This window comes from Hylaeus anthracinus, unplaced genomic scaffold (assembly GCF_026225885.1).
Source record: "Hylaeus anthracinus isolate JK02 unplaced genomic scaffold, UHH_iyHylAnth1.0_haploid 12001, whole genome shotgun sequence".
Taxonomy (NCBI): Eukaryota; Metazoa; Arthropoda; class Insecta; order Hymenoptera; family Colletidae; genus Hylaeus; species Hylaeus anthracinus.
In genome coordinates, this window is record NW_026534348.1 from 21,819,545 (window position 1) to 21,837,469 (window position 17,925).

Sequence of the window (17,925 nt, forward strand, 5' to 3'; positions counted from 1 at the left end):
TCAGTGATTTTCAAATAAAATATTATTTGAAATATTATCTTAAAAATTTCTTACCACAAATAAAATATTTTATTTCAAAAAATACTTGCATGATTCGAAATAAAATATTTATTTACTATTTACTATTTAAAATACGTATTTTACCCAGCTGTGGTTGCATTTCAGCAACGGAGGGATTAATCCGTTACTTTAATTCTTCACTCGAAGTAACTTCTGCACTGTAGACTTTATCTTTTAAAGTTCCCTATAAATAAAAATTGAGAGGAGTTAATTCGGGGGATCTTGGAGGCCATAGATCTAGCTCTCCTCGACCAATCCACCTGTTATCATAATTTTCATTTAACCAATTTCTAACTGGCTTGGCATAATGTGATGGACAATCGTCTATCTACAGTGGATGTAGAATGTATTCGTACACCGATCAATTTCCCAAAAACTCTTTTGTGTGAAATTGTGGTTTCGTAAATTTTTTTTTTATAATCAATGATATTCTACATATTCTTAGAAATCTATAGAATAGATATAGTACATCCAAACAACAATTACTACTTTATATAACTTGCGAAATTAACAAGAATATACGAAAAATTGGTGGAAATGTAGAAGCAATAAGTATTTGTGCGATTCTTACGATGAATCATTTCCAGTAGAGTTTGTAACATAAACACATCAGTTTGTTGCTTTGTACGAATCAGAAAACATTCAATTTCTAGTAAAGTAGTTTTAAAAATGGCTCTAACAGAGAAACGGAAGAAGATCCCATTCCGAATAACATCGGCATTTAGGTAATTTAATGACTAAAAGAGTAGCAGTAATTATAAAATCAAAAGGAAATCCCACGAAGGAAGTATTAATTATTTATAAATTAATGTAAATTTCGTTTTTTTTTGTGAAGTTTTAAAAATTAAACAGTTGTACGAATACTTATTGCTTTCATATTTCTATCGATTTATGTTTTTTCTTGTTAATTTCGCAAATTATATAAATAACTGGTTTTTTTATAATGTATCCATTCTAGAGATTTCCAAGAATATATAAAATATCATTGTTTATAAAAAAGTAGTTAATAAATTACAACTTCACATAATTTTTTTGGAAATTGATCGGTGTACGAATACTTTCTACACTCACTGTATATCCAACTGTTTTGTCGAAGCATTAGTGGCACGTCTTCTACCAAATTTGGTAAATCGTTCGATAAGAATTTTTGAAAAAGCAGTCGATTCGATCTGCCAGGCAGAAAGAAAGGGCCAATAAACTGGTCGTTAATCATATCCATCCAAACATTACACCGAAACTCGTGTTGAAAATTTGTCGCGTGGAATATGGATTTTTGTGGAGGCATAGATGATAATTATGAAAATTGAATATGTCCTATCTTGTAAAAGTTGCTTCATCTGTCCATAATATCCGTAATGGGAAAGAATTCATCCGTGCCTACTGCATTTATGTATGAGGTTTTCCCGAAAGTTTCTTTCGCGAGTTGCACTCAATTATTTTATTATATGTGGTCGTGTTTATATAAATAGACAATCTAATTTCATAGATATTCATGTTGTAACAGTAATGGAGCAAAATCAATCGTGCACAATTCAGTAATGTAACATAAAACATAAACTATTGTGCCTGTATTACTTATTAATAAAGCAAAAGAAACTTTTGAGACAACCTAATACATACCAGATACTATAGACAAATAAGATAAATACTAGCTTCATTTTCTTATAACTTTGTAATAAAGCGTTTCTAAACAAACTTTAAATAATACTTTTTCTTTGTTTCCACTTGTAGGATATGTTCCCCAAGTTTGTTCATGGAAACCCGGGACACCCTCTATATACGGTAATCCCGACGAAAATTACAGGAGAGCAGAGAGGGTTATCGTGCGTTTCGTCACAGAGATCTTTGCGAGCGCGAGGACGGTAGTCTAGGAACCAACAGACACCCCACGATAACCGAACATACGGTTTCTCAACTTCGAGAAAACGTGTCGAGGAACACTTTGCCAGGCCACGCCTGATCGGCAGTAACTATGCTTTTGTGGAGACTTCAACGATCGAATCGAATGTACGTTTGGACCATCTTCAGTGCCAGTCTATACGTTATTAGTGCTTTTAAGACTTTCATAAATTGGAAAAATAGTGTCTTCGTTTTGCTCGTAATATTTGATTATTCTTCTAAATCATACAGTGGGTGTAGAATGTATTCGTACACTGATCAATTTCCCAAAAAAATTTTATGTAAAATTGTAGTTTATTAACTCCTTTTTTTTATAATTAATGATATTCTACATATTCTCCGAAATCTCTAGAATACAGTTCAAACAACAATTACTAGTTTATATAATTTGCGAAATTAACAAGAAAATACGAAAAATTGGTAGAAATATAGAAGCAATAAGTATTCAGCACGGTTCTTATGACGAACAATTTACAGTAGAATTTGTAACATAAGCACATCAGTTTATTGCTTCGTGGGAATTAGAAAATATTAAATTCCCAGTAAAAAGAAGACTTAAAAAATGCTCCAATAATGGAATGAAAGAAGATCCCACCCCGAATAACATCGACATTTATGATAGTTCATTTAATGCCTAGAAGAGTTGTAGTAATTATAAAATCAAAAGGAAATCTCACGAAATATTAATTATTTATAAAGTAATGTAAATTTCGTTTTTTTTTTAAACGAAGTTTTAAAAATTTAACACTTGTACGATTATTGCTTATTGCTTCTGTATTTCTATCGATTTATTGTTTTTTCTTGTTGATTTCTCATTTATACAAAATAACTAATCTTTTCGTACTGTATCTATTCTAGAGATTTCCAAGAATATGTAGAATATCACTGTTTATAAAAAAAAAGTTAATAAATCACAATTTCACATAGTTTTTTTGGAAATTGATCGGTGTACGAATACTTTCTACATCCACTGTATATTCCTTCAACTCTATTCTTAGATAAATAGTTTCTCAATAGTTGCTATTATTTTAGTTTGTTTTGAACTCTCTATAACCTAAATTATGTTTAGCTTCTGAAAAGAAGTCAAAGTTGTTTATAATTGTAAAGTAGTAGATAAATGGTTGAAGTGTTGGGTTAGATCAATTTATAAAACGATAAAGTATGGATTACAAGCCACAAGAATCTTAAATAATTTCAATGAAGTACTAAAATTTGTAATATTTTCGATTGTGTGATTGGGGATCTTTAATATATATATTATTGTAGTAGTATATATATTATATATATACCTAGTATATATATCCCCCCCTCCTACACTTTTAAAGTTATATCTCCTACATTGAAAAACAATGTTTTAAATTATCCTCTACTTGTTTAAAGCAGCATGATAGACTATTAAATTGTAAAAATGTATTGAATACAATGTATAAATGTTCGTACAACTCCTTGATTGACTTTGCGTGTGTTTGAACGTAAGTCTAGAGATGTTTAGTCTATTAGTCATGAAAATACCTGTAGCGCAACTGTGTTTAACGTAATGACAACACAGTAAAATCTCGAGAATTGTAGAAAAACTAGGAAAATTGTTAGAAGTATCGAGATTTGTATAAGTATCGTAGAATCTATGAAGTCCAATAAAGAATCTCCGATATATAAAATGCATATCGCCAACATGTGTGGCTCATGTGACTTTTCACGTAATCGTTTTATTTTATCAATCTCTTTTGTCTTATGTTTCAGCATCCAGAATTAAGCGAAAATCTATTGGATTAGAAAAACGTTTATCCGATCGAACAGTCAGATTTTTATTTATTCGCTGGGAGAGAAATCATTGTATGAAGCATATTCTAATTTTAACTCGATGAATAACGAATGAAAGAAAACAAAATTTGTTTGATCCCTGTTTGCAAAGTTCATAATTTTCTGACAAACCATTCCTGAGATACAATATCCAATCAGACCCCCATTATATACCTACATACATACAGAATTTAATAAAAAAATTGAACAACATTAACATCCCTGATATAAAGGTTGCCATACTAAATCTCATAATTTTCTGAGAATTTACTCCTAAAATATAAAGCAAAACAAACACCAACATACATATACACGTGCACTCATAAAGAAATTTGGTTTATATCGTTTGTTTTTTTTAATTCTTCGGTTCAGAGGACTTTAAAATATTAAGAAATGCAAAAAAGTCGAAAGGAACAATTTTTCATCCATCACACTCCATCCCCTTTTTGTTTTCAACAACCAGCAAAGATAAAAATTTGTTTTTGTTTCGTTAGTTGAAAAAGTTATCCAGGTAAGGATTTCGCCGATCTCTGGTTGCATAAAGATTTTAGCACTTTTGTATATGAATGAGCGACTGAAAGTCGCGTTAGAGTATTTTTCGGTAATCTTCCTTTGCTAAGGAAGAACCAAAAGAGGTCCTGCCGACATTCGATCCGATCATCGATGAGAAATCCCTGTTCAGAAGTATCTTTCTCTGTCCTTGGGCGCGCTGGAAATGAGTTCCCGTCGTTTCCAGACTGGCTGCGCCCCGGCGCGTTGATTTTGAGCTCCAGTTAACGAGGATGAGGAGGACATCGCTGCAGAGGACGAGGAACCACTCGACGACGTGGTTTTCCCTGCCAGGGTGTCAGAATCAGGGATGTGACGAGTCTGGTGCCTCGAATCGGTATAACGTCTCTTGGTATACTTTTTGCTCTCCGAGGAAATCGAGGAACTGGTTTTGCTCGGCTGTGAAAGGCTCATGCCAGCGTCAGGCCTCGAGATGTGCAACATCCTCTCGATGTCTGCGGTCTTCGACCTGGAAAACAAACGATCCTTTGGCTGGAGAAGCTTCTTCGCGTCACCTTGATGTTGTTAGTCGGTTGAAATAATCGCAACAGTTGCAGCACAGGTGGATGTCCATTGATCCTTTGCCCTGGCGCGTCGGTTGCTCTTGCGATAAAGGGCTGAACTCGGGCCAGACAATATTGGCCGCTCAAGGTCACTCAATAATCCCTCACCATAAGGTTTGGCTACTTCGTAACTCCGTCTCTCGTCTCCTCGATCATTCTTCACGTCTCCCACTGGGTTTGGGAGACATAAAGTGCTAACCTGCAGATACACACATTCTGTATCTCTAGGAGAAAATTTGATGATATTTGGCATTTAGTTTGATTGTTCCTGACGGGTGTTTCGATAGTCGATTAAAAGATGAAATGAATTTTTCAATTTAATACAATACATAGAAATTACATACAAATTTATTCAGGGTGGGGCAATAGCTTGTTCCAACTTGAATATCTTTGTTATTTATAGCCGTATGAAAAAACTTGTCAAGAGAAACATAAACATTTTTAAGAAGCACTTATAATGGTAGACAACAATTATTAGTGGAGTCATTTTTTTACGAGATATCAGGGTTATCAACGTTTTTGTAATGGAATACTAGAGTCTTTAAATCATTATGAAACAGTCGTTCTTAGAACGATTTCGGAACTGTGTAATACAAGGTCACGTAATCTCTATTAATAAGAGCGCAAACTGTAGGGAAATCTGTTTGACGAATGATTAAGGGGTTTGGAACATAAAAAAAAATCACTTTAACAAAATTTTTTTTTATTAAAATTTAAGCGATTCTGAACAATCATACGCAAAGAAAATTGAATTTAGAGCACTAGAAGCGGTAACCAAAATTTTTTGAAAAAAAAAAAAAAAATTGGAACTTTTTGTATATAAAATTTCTTCTCTTCTCACAAAAAAAGTTCGATGACACGAACTTAGTAAAAAGAACGCCATAAAACTATAAAAAATATAAAGAAATACAACTGACAACTTTCTCGAAGAGAAGATGCCCTTGAGATCTCATAAAATAATAACTTTGGAGAACATTATGTTCCACCATTATAAGTGCCTCAAAACACGATGCAACTTTACTGTAACAAATTATTTCATAGATAAATATAAATAACCGAGATATTCAAGGTAGAACTAAGTATTGCCCCACTCTGTATAGTACTTCGAAGATTAAACTAATAACACTGTCCAACAAATTTAAACTTTTTTTAAATTCCGCGATATCCACTAGGTGATTCTTATAGGGTTCCTCGTCCTAAATACGAATCAGGAAGTGAAATTGCTCCATCACCCTTAGTTTCCGAGAAATTCGCGATTTTGTAAATACGGTCGATTTTGAGAGAAAACGTAATACTACTTGAAAACTACGAACGCTAGAAAGTTCTATTTAGTCTTAAAAGTAGAGGAGTGTTTTCTAAATATAAAGACATATTCCCTTAGAATTATCTGCTCCTTTGAATGCCTGTAAATGAATACCGAATTTCAAAAAGCTGACGATTCTTTTGTATTTTAATGAAGAGTCATTCATCTAGGGCGATTTTATACTACGTTATCGGATTCTGCAAACATTTCTGAAGAGAAAACCACCCGCGGCAAATGTTGGAACGGTGTCTAATCCATACGGTTTGACAAAATATCAACTCGGAACGCATGAACGGTGTTTTGGCGCTCCACAGCCATTGCTCGCTGTGTTTCGGTCAGTTAGGGCCGTCTCTACGGGATTCGCCAAATCGGTGCCACGCGCTATCGGTTTTTGTATTACATTTACATGTTCCAGATAAGTAATTCTTCATTTTTAATATTTCATTTATACTGCAACTCAACAAAGCGGAGACAATTGTCCACTGTTTAAATTTTAATCATTAATTTCCCGTTTTTATATCTTCAATTATTCGACTTTTGCTAATTTGGTATTGAGCAAACTTTATTTAAATCTAAATTGAATTAGTTAACAATTAATTCAATCAATAATTATATATGTTGTTGTTAATTTTTAAACAAAAACTGCTACCTATAAAAAATCTTTCTTTAGAGCAGAGTTTACCCCCCAAACAGTAACTTAAATGACAAACGATTGAAGTATCGAAAAGTAGAAATATTAAGCTTTAAAATGGTTTTCTATTCGTCAATGTGGGGCGAATTTTAACGAAGTTACGAGAATTTGATGGTTATTATTCAAGTACGTGGCGACGATTGTGCAGAACGCATGACGACGGCCCTGATTCGCCGATTTAAAGCGAGCGAAGTCTGCGCGCCGGCAAACAGAATTCGTGCGTTCTAAATTAATATTTTCTGTATCTGTACGAACTAGAAAACGTTCCAACATTTACCGCAGGTAGTTTTCTCTTCAGAAATGTTTGCAGAATCCGATAATGCATAGTAAATTCGGCCTAGACGAATAAGTTTTCATAAAAATACAAAAGTACTTCGTGAAAAGTACTCGCATCGCCAACTTTTTGAACTTCGGTGTTCATTTACAGGCATTCAAAGGAGCAGATAATTCTAAAGGAATATGTCTTTATATTTAGAAAACACTCCTCTACTTTTAAGACTAAATAGAACTTTCTAGCGTTCGTAGTTTTCAAGTAGTATTACGTTTTCTCTCAAAATCGACCGTATTTACAAAATCGCGAATTTCTCGGAAACTAAGGGTGATGGAGCAATTTCACTTCCTGATTCGTATTTAGGACGAGGAACCCTATAAGAATCACCTAGTGAATATCGCGGAAAAAAAATCGTGTTGGAGAGTGTAATTATAATAAGTTTGTAATATAATACGATAGTGTTACAAATTTTATTAAGAAAACATTAACTAAAAGGCGTACAAAAAAGAACTTTAAATAATTTAAACTGAACTTGTACTATCTAAATTCTCTTCTAAACTCCTATATTATATACTCAATCCTATTATTATACACACGTAAAATATGAATTAGCTTGAATTAAAAGTATTTAGAGATGTCATTTCATATTTTTATTTTATGATTTGATAATAAATGTCAAACATTAATCTCGTTAATTTTAAATTGTATTATAATATATTGTATTACAAAGTTCTTATAATTATTTGTTTATAGTTTAGAAAATAAATGAAAACATTACTTCTGAAAAGTGTACCTATATTTTGAAACAAAGGCACTGTTTTATTGATTCGAAAAACGAAAACGTTAACCCGAGGTAAAAGGAGGCCTATCTAGCGTGATTCACTGTGGAGGATAGTGGTATTGAGCGGCCAATATTTTTTGTCTCATATATTTGGAAGAAGTACGCACGTTAAATGCACCTAATTTCAACACTAACAGTCATCGACACTCAATTTATTTCAATATTGATAGTTTAATTTAAAGTCTTATATTTATTTAACTATAATATATATATATTTTTTTATATATATATATATTTTATACATGTCTTATATACCTATATTATAGTTTTCATTTATACACATCTTATATGAATTATAGTTTTTTAATACCATAAGATATAGCAGAAAACAATACTCGAAGGAAAATACAAATTTTATTACTCAAATATTGAATACCATAAAACTTTGAATTAAACTTCTTTTATACCTGTTACTATTTTGCAGAAATTCATGATAGTATGGAAACACATAATTTTGTCACATAGTATGAGTGTATGAATACATAATTACTTGAACTACACTTCTGGAAAGTTTCATGGTGTTTTAGTTTTTTAATTACTGAACATTCTTTAGAAGACATCAACATATGGTTATGAACTCTGAAATTCGCAATCGAGTTCATACAATACTCTACTTTCTTATACTATTATACACTAGCGGACAAGCAAACCGGAACGATTTTTCAAATGCTCATAACTATGAGAGTTTGCAACCGATTTCGGTGAAACATCGGGAGGCGGTTAGGCAATCTGCCATTCTCCCGCTTTCCCTGCTTAGACGTTTCTCACACGATCGTACCGCGCTCCTACTGCCCAAGCGGTACCACGAAACGAGAATGAGAATGGCAGATTGCTTAACCGCCAGGCGCTTCTGCATGCCGACTCCGTCCGACCCACTTACATCCTGCAGATGGACCTGAAGTTGGGGGTGGGTTTTCCCAAAAAAACGACATTTTCGAATTTTATTGCTATTCACGCGAAAAAAAGACATCAAAACTGTGTCGCCCCAATGCCTTGGACCGTACCACATGTGTTCCACGCAACGAAACATCGTTCCAACTCTTACACTTGGGGATGGACCACCCCTACCTCTGCCTCCCTCTCTTCAGCTCCGTGGGCAGTTTTCGAAACGGGACCTTTTCGGCATTCATCCATAACGTATCGAGAACAAACATGGTGAATTTTATCACCCTCCGATGTGTGGAAGTGTTCCCTTACGAAGGGGGTTGAAAATTTGCGACCTGTTCCACCCCCACCCCCCCCCCAATGGGTGTCTATGGGGTGCACGGTATGAATGATAGCATTTTCTGGATCAGGGGAAAAATTGTGGATTTTAGGGTAGGTGGGAGGTTGTGGGGGTGGATTTGTCCGAGAAGGATTTTAAGGGGTGCATTCTGTAGAGGCCATCAAGAAGAGTCGCCCCAAAGGTTTTTTTGAATTTTTCAACCCCTTCCGTCATCCCTGGCCTGTTTCAAAGAGGCGTTTTTTTTACACCCTCCCCTTTAGGGGGGTGAATTAACCCCTTCACATCAACTCTCGCCAATGCAACTTTGCACACACCCAGAAGACACTTGAAGACTATTCCTCACGAAGTTTCACCGAAATCGGTTGAAAACTTTCATAGTTATGAGCATTTGAAAAATCATTCCGGTTTGCTTGTCCGCTAGTGTATAACCTAATGATGATACCCAGAATTGTATATTATTGTTCAAGGTGATGACTTCCAATAAACGTGTCGATAATTGGAACATGTACTTTATACAGTTAATGCTGAGATTAGTAGCTTCTGCGACTATACAGTAGACAAGATGTAGTAAGTGATAGTTATGGTTCTAAGAAGTTTTAGAAGCATTGTTACACAATGTTCACGGAATTCCAAACTTCTATAAAATCACAATGTGTTATAAAATGCAAGAGAACCGAAATTTCTGCGAATAATAAGAACGAAGAAATAAAAGTATAGAAGACTGTCTAAACAATTTATGTGAACCATTCCACTCCAGACTCATTATTTTTGTGTTCGATTGCGAAGATCTTATTCAAACTGAAATATGTTGCAATATACGAAATATGAAAATAGTGGATTCTAAAATCATTACTTTGTTGTTTTTAAAATTGTTTAAAAAATAGAATCCCTCAAAGATGGTATGTTTCTTACGAAGACTGTCTGCCTAATTGAATTTTTATATCCGGAACTACAAAGCATACGAACTTCGACTCTATTTATGTTCGAAAAGTTATTTGGAGGAGGGGAGGGGGGGGGGGCACGTTAGAAGGTCAAATATCAAGTATTTTTTGTAATTTTTTTTACAGAAAAAATGTTAATTAATGTTTTCTTGAGGATATTTTAGGTATGTTTTTAACACAGAAATCTGTGAGATATAGCAAGTTTTCGTACGAGTCTGTTAGCGGTCGAACTTCTAGAGATCACAATAGTTATTTGAAACCAACGAAACTATTTTCTTGCATTGTTACCATTTTTTCTAAGAATATCAACTAAACTGAAGAGTTGAATTTGTGACATGTATTTAAAGAGAAAGTATCAATGTTTATCACTTTTTCTGCAGCTTTTTGCAATAAAAAACACGAAATAATTTCATTACAATTTTCAGTTGTACATTCAAGGCACTTAAATAATGTAAACGTATGTAAAGTTAGAAAACGATCGGTCAATTAGTCTTTGAGTTATCATTTCCTCAGATTGGAGAAATGTATTTTCGAAAGAAACGCGATATTTAAAAAAAATTTCTGTGTGAAATGAATTGTAAAAATGATCAAATGTACTTTAAAATGTATCTTAAATATTCTCGATATTAAACAGAAAAGTTTTTTTCTGTGTTTTCGATTTGACAACCTTTAAACGGCCATAACTCCACCAAATTACAGTGTAAACTTAAAACTAAGTATACCATTCGAAAGAGCATTAAATTTTCCAACTCTCTGATATAAAATCTAAAGTTATTACCTAGGTTTAACAAGTGAAAAATTAGGTCAAACTTTACATTGTGAAAATTTCAAAAAATTTGACTTTTTCTGTATTCGTCTTTCGGTTTTAAATACATAGTTGTTTGGCAGGCACTTTTCGGGAAAAACTTTCTCGAAGTCTCAGCTTTTGAATGGTTTTGTCAAAAAAAATTCTACGGTGGTATTTTAGGGAGAAAATGACATTTGAATGCAGAAAAGCGAACGTTTTTAGGTAAAAATCGATATTTTTCAACGAAAATCGACTTGTCACTTTAAAATTAATTTGACATCGGGTTCGATGTATTTTTTAGTGATACTCCCGAGCCTCTCTAATTAGGAAAAAAACTGATTTTTTGAAACCTCAAGTCCCTCTCAGCCGTGTGTAGAGCCTGAGTGCGAGGTGAATAATAATTGTTTTTGAACACGTATCCATAGAATTTTCGTGTTTAGAGACTATTTAATCAAAATTAACCTCGGTGTACCGATAAATGATATGGAGATCGGAACACGATCGATTTTACAAAGCAAAAAATCGATGATTTCGGCGCAGGAGAACCGATAAGTTTTTATTTACGAGGCGGGCATTTTGAACGCTTTTTTGCATTTAAACGTCATTTTCTCCGTAAAATACTATCGTAGAATTTTTTTGACAATACCATTCCAAAGCTAAAACATCGAGGAAGTTTTTCCAGAAGAGTGCCCGCCAAAACACTATGTCTTTAAAGCCGAAAAACGGATAGAGAAAAAATCAAATATTTTGAAAGTTTCACAATGTAAAGTTTGACCTAATTTTTCACTTGTTAAATCTACGTAATAACTTTAGATTTTGCATCATGGAAATGGGAAATTCAACTCTCTTTCGAATGGTATACTTAGTTTTAAGTTTCCACCGTAATTTGGTGGAGTTATGGCCGTTGAAAGATTCTCAAGTGGAAAACACAGAAAAAATATTAAAAGTGAAAATTCTCGAGAATAAGGCGACACAAAGTAAATGTCTAAGAGTAATTTTTTGTTGGAAATTTGTTGAAGAATTGACACCCTGTGTATATCCGAACTTATACATAGACACCCTGTATATTCTTTTTCTTTTTTTTAAAATATCCTGAAAGACACTTGAAACTTCCCACCTGTGATTTCTCTGTTTAAAAGAGCGACGAAAGAAAAATGCAAGAGAGCTTTCGAAAGCAAGAATAATGAAGTAAGTGGAATGATCATAGACGACTTGACATTAGATCAAGCTTATCGATCGACCCGTCACCCTAATAACCGGGTGAACGTACGCTTGGGTACGTTGTGTTACATTGAACGGAGTCGACGAACCATCTGCAATGTTCTCTCGAATACCAGGACGCTAGCACCGATTCGATAACCCTTTACCCAATTCCTATCAATCTTCCAAGGAAGCACGCATAGTTTAGAAGGCAAGGATTCTCACCTGAGAACCGCGCCACCGATGCTGGTGATGCTAGGCGTGTAGGGCGCCGCGGCGCTCCTTGACGTCTCCTGATTGTTTGACCTGCTCACTTGACGCACCTCGCTCGAAGTTGTAAATGAAACCCTTTGGAGAACTGCTTGCTGGTCAGGTATATACGAAACCGCGGTCACGGCGCTGTCAGGACTCGCTGGGGGCGAGGATGCCCACGAAGGTGGCGAACTAGGTGCCTGGTCCCCTGACAAAGTAGCGGAAGAACCCACCGCGCTGTCGCTTCCATGCCTACCACCTTGTAACAGAACGTTACTTCATCATTACCGTTTTTATTATTAATGGCCTTTATCTTGGACATTCGTACTGTCTAAGTGATATATTACAAAGGACTTTTCAACAGTGGCTTTAGGATTTTATTTTTTAATAATTAAAATATCCTGTGGTGGACATTTAAACATTATCTTCCAATTGGAGGTACTCGTATGTACTTTCAATTAAAATAGCCGAACGATTACTAAAACTTTTCTTTCAATTCGCTACAGAGGAAAGAGAAAGAAAATAATTGGAAGTGATTCCGTTTAATTATGTTATTACACTGCACCTCTACCAATTGCTAATATGAAAAACAAAAATAACATTGATTTTATAATTATTCTACATTTATTCACAATATCCCGAGATTTAGAAAGGAGACCTACCTTCGCTACAACCAGAAATCGAACGCTGCCTCTGTCTTCTTGGCGGGGCGCTGGGTTGCTTGGGTGTTTCTTCGATGTAAGGAATGTCCGGATCGTCGAGGTTCAACGTGAACGGACCGGACATTGGTATGGTGAGACTAGCGGTGATTACCATGGGCGAGGATCTCCTTCGAGGATCTGCTGGATCCTCGCTAGAACCACTATCCACGCTGTTACTTCTGCCTTCCTCCTTTCTGCGACTTCCGGGCCTCTTTGACCGTCGCGGCCTTGGACCTATGTCTCCACCTATGCCAGCTGTTTGGTGTAGACACTGCTCTCTCGTCCACACCTAGAACATGGTAATTTCACCTTTCATTTACTCACAGTAGCGCAATGCTATTATGAGAAAAAAATGTGAATTATACATTCACATATGTTTTATACAAACACATTTTGAGTAACATGTCGCGAATATTTTTATAAAATAAAGGGGTTTCCATCTTAATAACAAAATATATTTGACGGTGTAACAGCGGTAAACATATTAATTCTTTCAGTATCTTGGGGGTTATTCATTACATGGTCAATCATCCTTACAGCAAAGTCATATTCTCGGTCATTGCTTGAACAAATATCGTTACTAATTAATGTAACTATTATCAGAAATTAATTTTTAGTTATTCCAGATACCAGATATATAAAAATTTCTCACGATTACTGTGTTTGATGAATACTTGTTCTAAACCGTGATTCTTATTAATATTTAATCGAAAACTGAATGTTTCTATATGCATTGTAAATATTCAATTAATTCGGAGATGTACATATTTAATGCATTTTAAAGTTTCAGATTATTACACCAATGTTCTTCGAGAATGTAATACAGTGGGTGTAGAAAGTATTCGTACACCAATCAATTTCCAAAAAAACTATGTAAAATTGTAATGTATTAATTTATTTTTTATAAACAATGACATTCTACATATTCTCGGAAATCTCTAGAATAGATAGATTACATAAAAAATAGTTATTTATGTAGGTTGCGAAATTAACAAGAAAAAAACAATTAATCGATAGAAATGTTGAAACAATAAATATTCGCACAACTGTTTAAAAGTACTTTACTGAAAATATGATGTTTTCTAATTCGTACGAAGTAATAAACTAATGTGTTTACGTTAAAAACTCTACTGTAAATAGTTCGTCATAAGAATCGTACAAATGCTTAATCCTTCTATACTTTTATCCACTTTTCGCATTTTTTTGTTAATTTCACAAATTATATCAACTAGTAAATGTTGTTTGGACTATATCTATCTTAGACACTTCCGAGAATATGTAAAATATCATTGATTATAAAAAAGGAAGTTAATAAACTACAATTTTACACAAAAGTTTTTTGGGAAATTGATCGGTGTACGAATACATTCTACACCCACTGTATTTCCGAACATGCAAAATTGAGAATAAAATTTAAATAAGTAATCGTGAGAAATTTGTCTATATTTTAATATCTATGGATTGGAACAATTAAAACTTAATATCTCCGACATAATTAAACATTTATGATACATATAGTATCATTCAGCGTTCGATTAAACATTAATAACAATAACGATTCAGAATAAGTATTCATTCGAGACATTAATTGTGAGAAATTTGTCAATATTCTAATATCTATTGATTGAACCAACTAAATATTAATTTCTGACAATAGTTAAATTAATTATTAAGAAGATTTATTATTTAAACAATGATGGAGAATATGATTTTGCTGTGATATTAATGTTTCACGAATTATTTTCTCGATGGATTCAACGAGCCTTCGAATTGAGCATCACGGGGTTGTTGTTCGCCCTTCCTCTTCTCTACTTCGAGAAGCACGAGCGAGCAGCGACCCTCGACCAACACAGGTATGCGATAGGTGAGACATCACTCTTCGACGATCCTTCGATCGATATGAATCTCGCGATCGCGCGTCCGCGTCTCGCGTCCTTCCAATTTTTGCGTAGTGTAGTTTCCCTTACTTATCGTAGCTTAGTATTGCTTGTGGGTGCCTTAGTTTGGTTTGGTTAATTTTAAGGCACGTAGCTTGGTATTGGAGTTTGGATTGGTTAGTTTTAAGGCATCTACTGTTATAAGGCATGAAAGAAGTAATATCGAGCTAATGGCTGGGAACTTGTAATAAGATCTTTAATATAAAAGGTGCAAAGTGCAAAGTGCAAAGTGTAAACTGCAATGTGTAAAGTAAATTTCCGGTTCTTGCAGGATTCCTGGGGCATCTTGTATATTAACATCAAGGTCTTGGGTGAAGCACCGCAAGAAACGCCAGAAAGAAATTTCATGATATTTAGAAGCCTGAAACATTTTTTCTTCACATTATTTATGTGAACTTTAAAGTTCATGTCAAAGTCAAAATTGATTCCTAGAAATTTGACTGTTTTGCAGTTTTAATAACACAGTTTTCTATTACAATTTCGGTTTTACCAGGCAGAATGCGTCTATTATTGAAGTGAATAAACACTGTTTTTCGAGGTGATAGTTTGCTGGAGCAATTTTTTGCTATCGTTAACGGTAGAAGAGCTACAGTAGACAACAATGTCATCTACGAATTGCGATATTTGACAGGATCCTTCCATGTTGCAAACCCTTCCAAGTTCCAAAAATTTTACAATCTAAGAAGATTACAAAATTCACTTGAAACATTTTTTTATCTAAAAATTTGACAAGTTCTAAAAGGAATAATGAAGTTAAGTTGGTCAAGTGTTGAGGGTTTTACCAGGGAATCGTGGTAAACGAACATTAAACAAATATATATTTAAAGGATAATAGGATATACAAAAGTATATATACGGTACATACTAAACGGCACAACGGTGCATGTAGCGTTCACATCGCAACAGATACAGGAAGTAGAAGAAGGCGCGGAATTCGAACATCATTCTAACATCAAGCGCCATAAAAAAACAATGGATAATACTTGAATGAATAAAATTACATTGACAAAAATTAATCATATTTTTTATTTAACCAACGAAAGCGGGATGAACTTTCTACTTAATCCAGTGTATTCTATATTATACTCTTTTTATATTCTGAATATTTATGAATTTCCTACCTTTCTCGTTGACGTCGTCGTCCCTGTTGTGGTCGTAGTCGATGTAGTCAGGGTCTCCTCAATCGAAAAGGTTTCAGCTTCGCTACACGGGTCCCCCTCGTCTCCGCACTGCCTATAAGAAAAACACACAAAACTCGCTGTCAACAGATTTCATTGCTACTCTAAGTGATTCGTGGGAGAGGAACAGTTTGAATTGGATTAAAAAATCGCGCTGATTTAAAGAAAACAGAAGGAAGAGAATTCGACGATTTTTGGAGAAAAAAATATGCTCACGATCAAGTCAAACTGCTCAGAAGCTTACCGAACTTTCTTAGTAAGAATAAAGTAAGGAATAGGGAGACTAGGAAAAAGAACAGTGGAATTGCTTCCTTCGCGTACTACTATAAATATTTCGTCATGCGTGTAATCACTTTCTTGAATTTCTCAGAAATTAAATTACCTTAACCCGTTGTCATTTGACAATTATTTGTTGACCAAGTTTACGTTTCAACTTATTATTACGTTATGCTAGTTCAGCGTATGGGTCCGGCCGTACCATTCATATTCCATGTAAAATAAGAGATATTCAGATGGGCTAGTTTAAGCGCGACACCCTGTATACTTTAAAATTAAACGTCTGACGAATTAAGAGAGAAAGCTGTTGGAAAATAACACTATATTTTCAAAGCTTAAAAGACTTAAAAGACAAAGCTCAAGTTTATATTGAAAGAGGATACTAATAAAAGACTCACTCGTCGGCACGACGAGAGAGAGCGAGATCCAATTCGGCTGGATGCGTGTCCATCATGTGCAAGTACACTTCATCCAAAAGGGCGGCTGGAACCATGAACAACGTTGCTGTGTGTTCCAGAAGTGCTCTCACCACGTTTATTACGTCTATTCTCTCTTCCGCCCTCTCAACGGACACCTCAGACCTTTGTCCAGGTTTCACGCAATGGAGGATGTTTGGTGCGAATACCTGGGCAGAATGATAAGGAATATTTCATTAAATAAACTGTTCAATAACTGTGATCAGTTTTACCAAGAAGTACCGTTATAAGAATTGTACTGTGTGCAGAGGTGGGTAATATTTGTAGAATAAATATTTTAAATACTATTTCAAATAATAGATTCTTCATAATTCAAATAAAATAGTATTTCAAATGGAATATAAAATTTCAGTAAATAAAATATTTTATTTTGATAATCTAACATATCAAATAAAATATGTTTCATTTTAATAACATAAAGTATAAAATATAATACTTTCCATAGTTCTTAATTTGAAAATAAACTGCGTATGTATGATACACAGATGGAGAAACTATTTCTTGCAAATATTATGATTTCTTGCGATTGAAGAATATCTCTTTTCATCATTCATTTTATGAAGATTCTTATTGAAGATTCTTAACAGAAGTATTCATTGAAGAACTACATTGAATGTATGTTTATAATGCAGAGGAAAAGTACTTCGTTCGTTTTAGATTACCAAAATAAATATATTTTTTATCTAACTTCGAAAAAGGAAAAGTTACTCAATTCGATATATACATATATTTTGTTTACACTATAATTTAGTAAAATAAAATATTCCGAACTTTGGTACAAAAATTTTCAGTGATTTTCAAATAAAATATTATTTGAAATATTATCTTAAAAATTTCTTATGACAAATAAAATATTTCATTTCAAAAAATACTTGCATGTTCCGAAATAAAATATTTTATTTTTAAAGAAACATTTATTTACTATTTACTATTTAAAATACGTATTTTACCCAGCTCTGACTGTGTGCATGTATT

At 33.9% G+C, this 17,925-nt stretch overlaps 1 protein-coding gene across 1 annotated transcript in view; it reads right to left on the reverse strand.

Annotated features, from left to right (window-relative positions):
* Positions 1-4,429: 4,429 nt before the first annotated feature.
* The window catches only part of LOC128890635 (rho GTPase-activating protein 21-like), a 47,315-nt gene continuing 33,819 nt past the window's right edge, over positions 4,430-17,925 (reverse strand). Inside the window, exons 7-11 of the mRNA XM_054149290.1 lie at positions 16,873-17,099; positions 16,142-16,253; positions 13,045-13,372; positions 12,356-12,641; positions 4,430-4,777 (exon numbers count right to left, since the gene is read on the reverse strand). Coding sequence (XP_054005265.1) covers positions 4,438-4,777; positions 12,356-12,641; positions 13,045-13,372; positions 16,142-16,253; positions 16,873-17,099 — 1,293 coding nt within the window. The 3' untranslated portion in view covers positions 4,430-4,437. The remainder of the gene's footprint in view (positions 4,778-12,355; positions 12,642-13,044; positions 13,373-16,141; positions 16,254-16,872; positions 17,100-17,925) is intronic.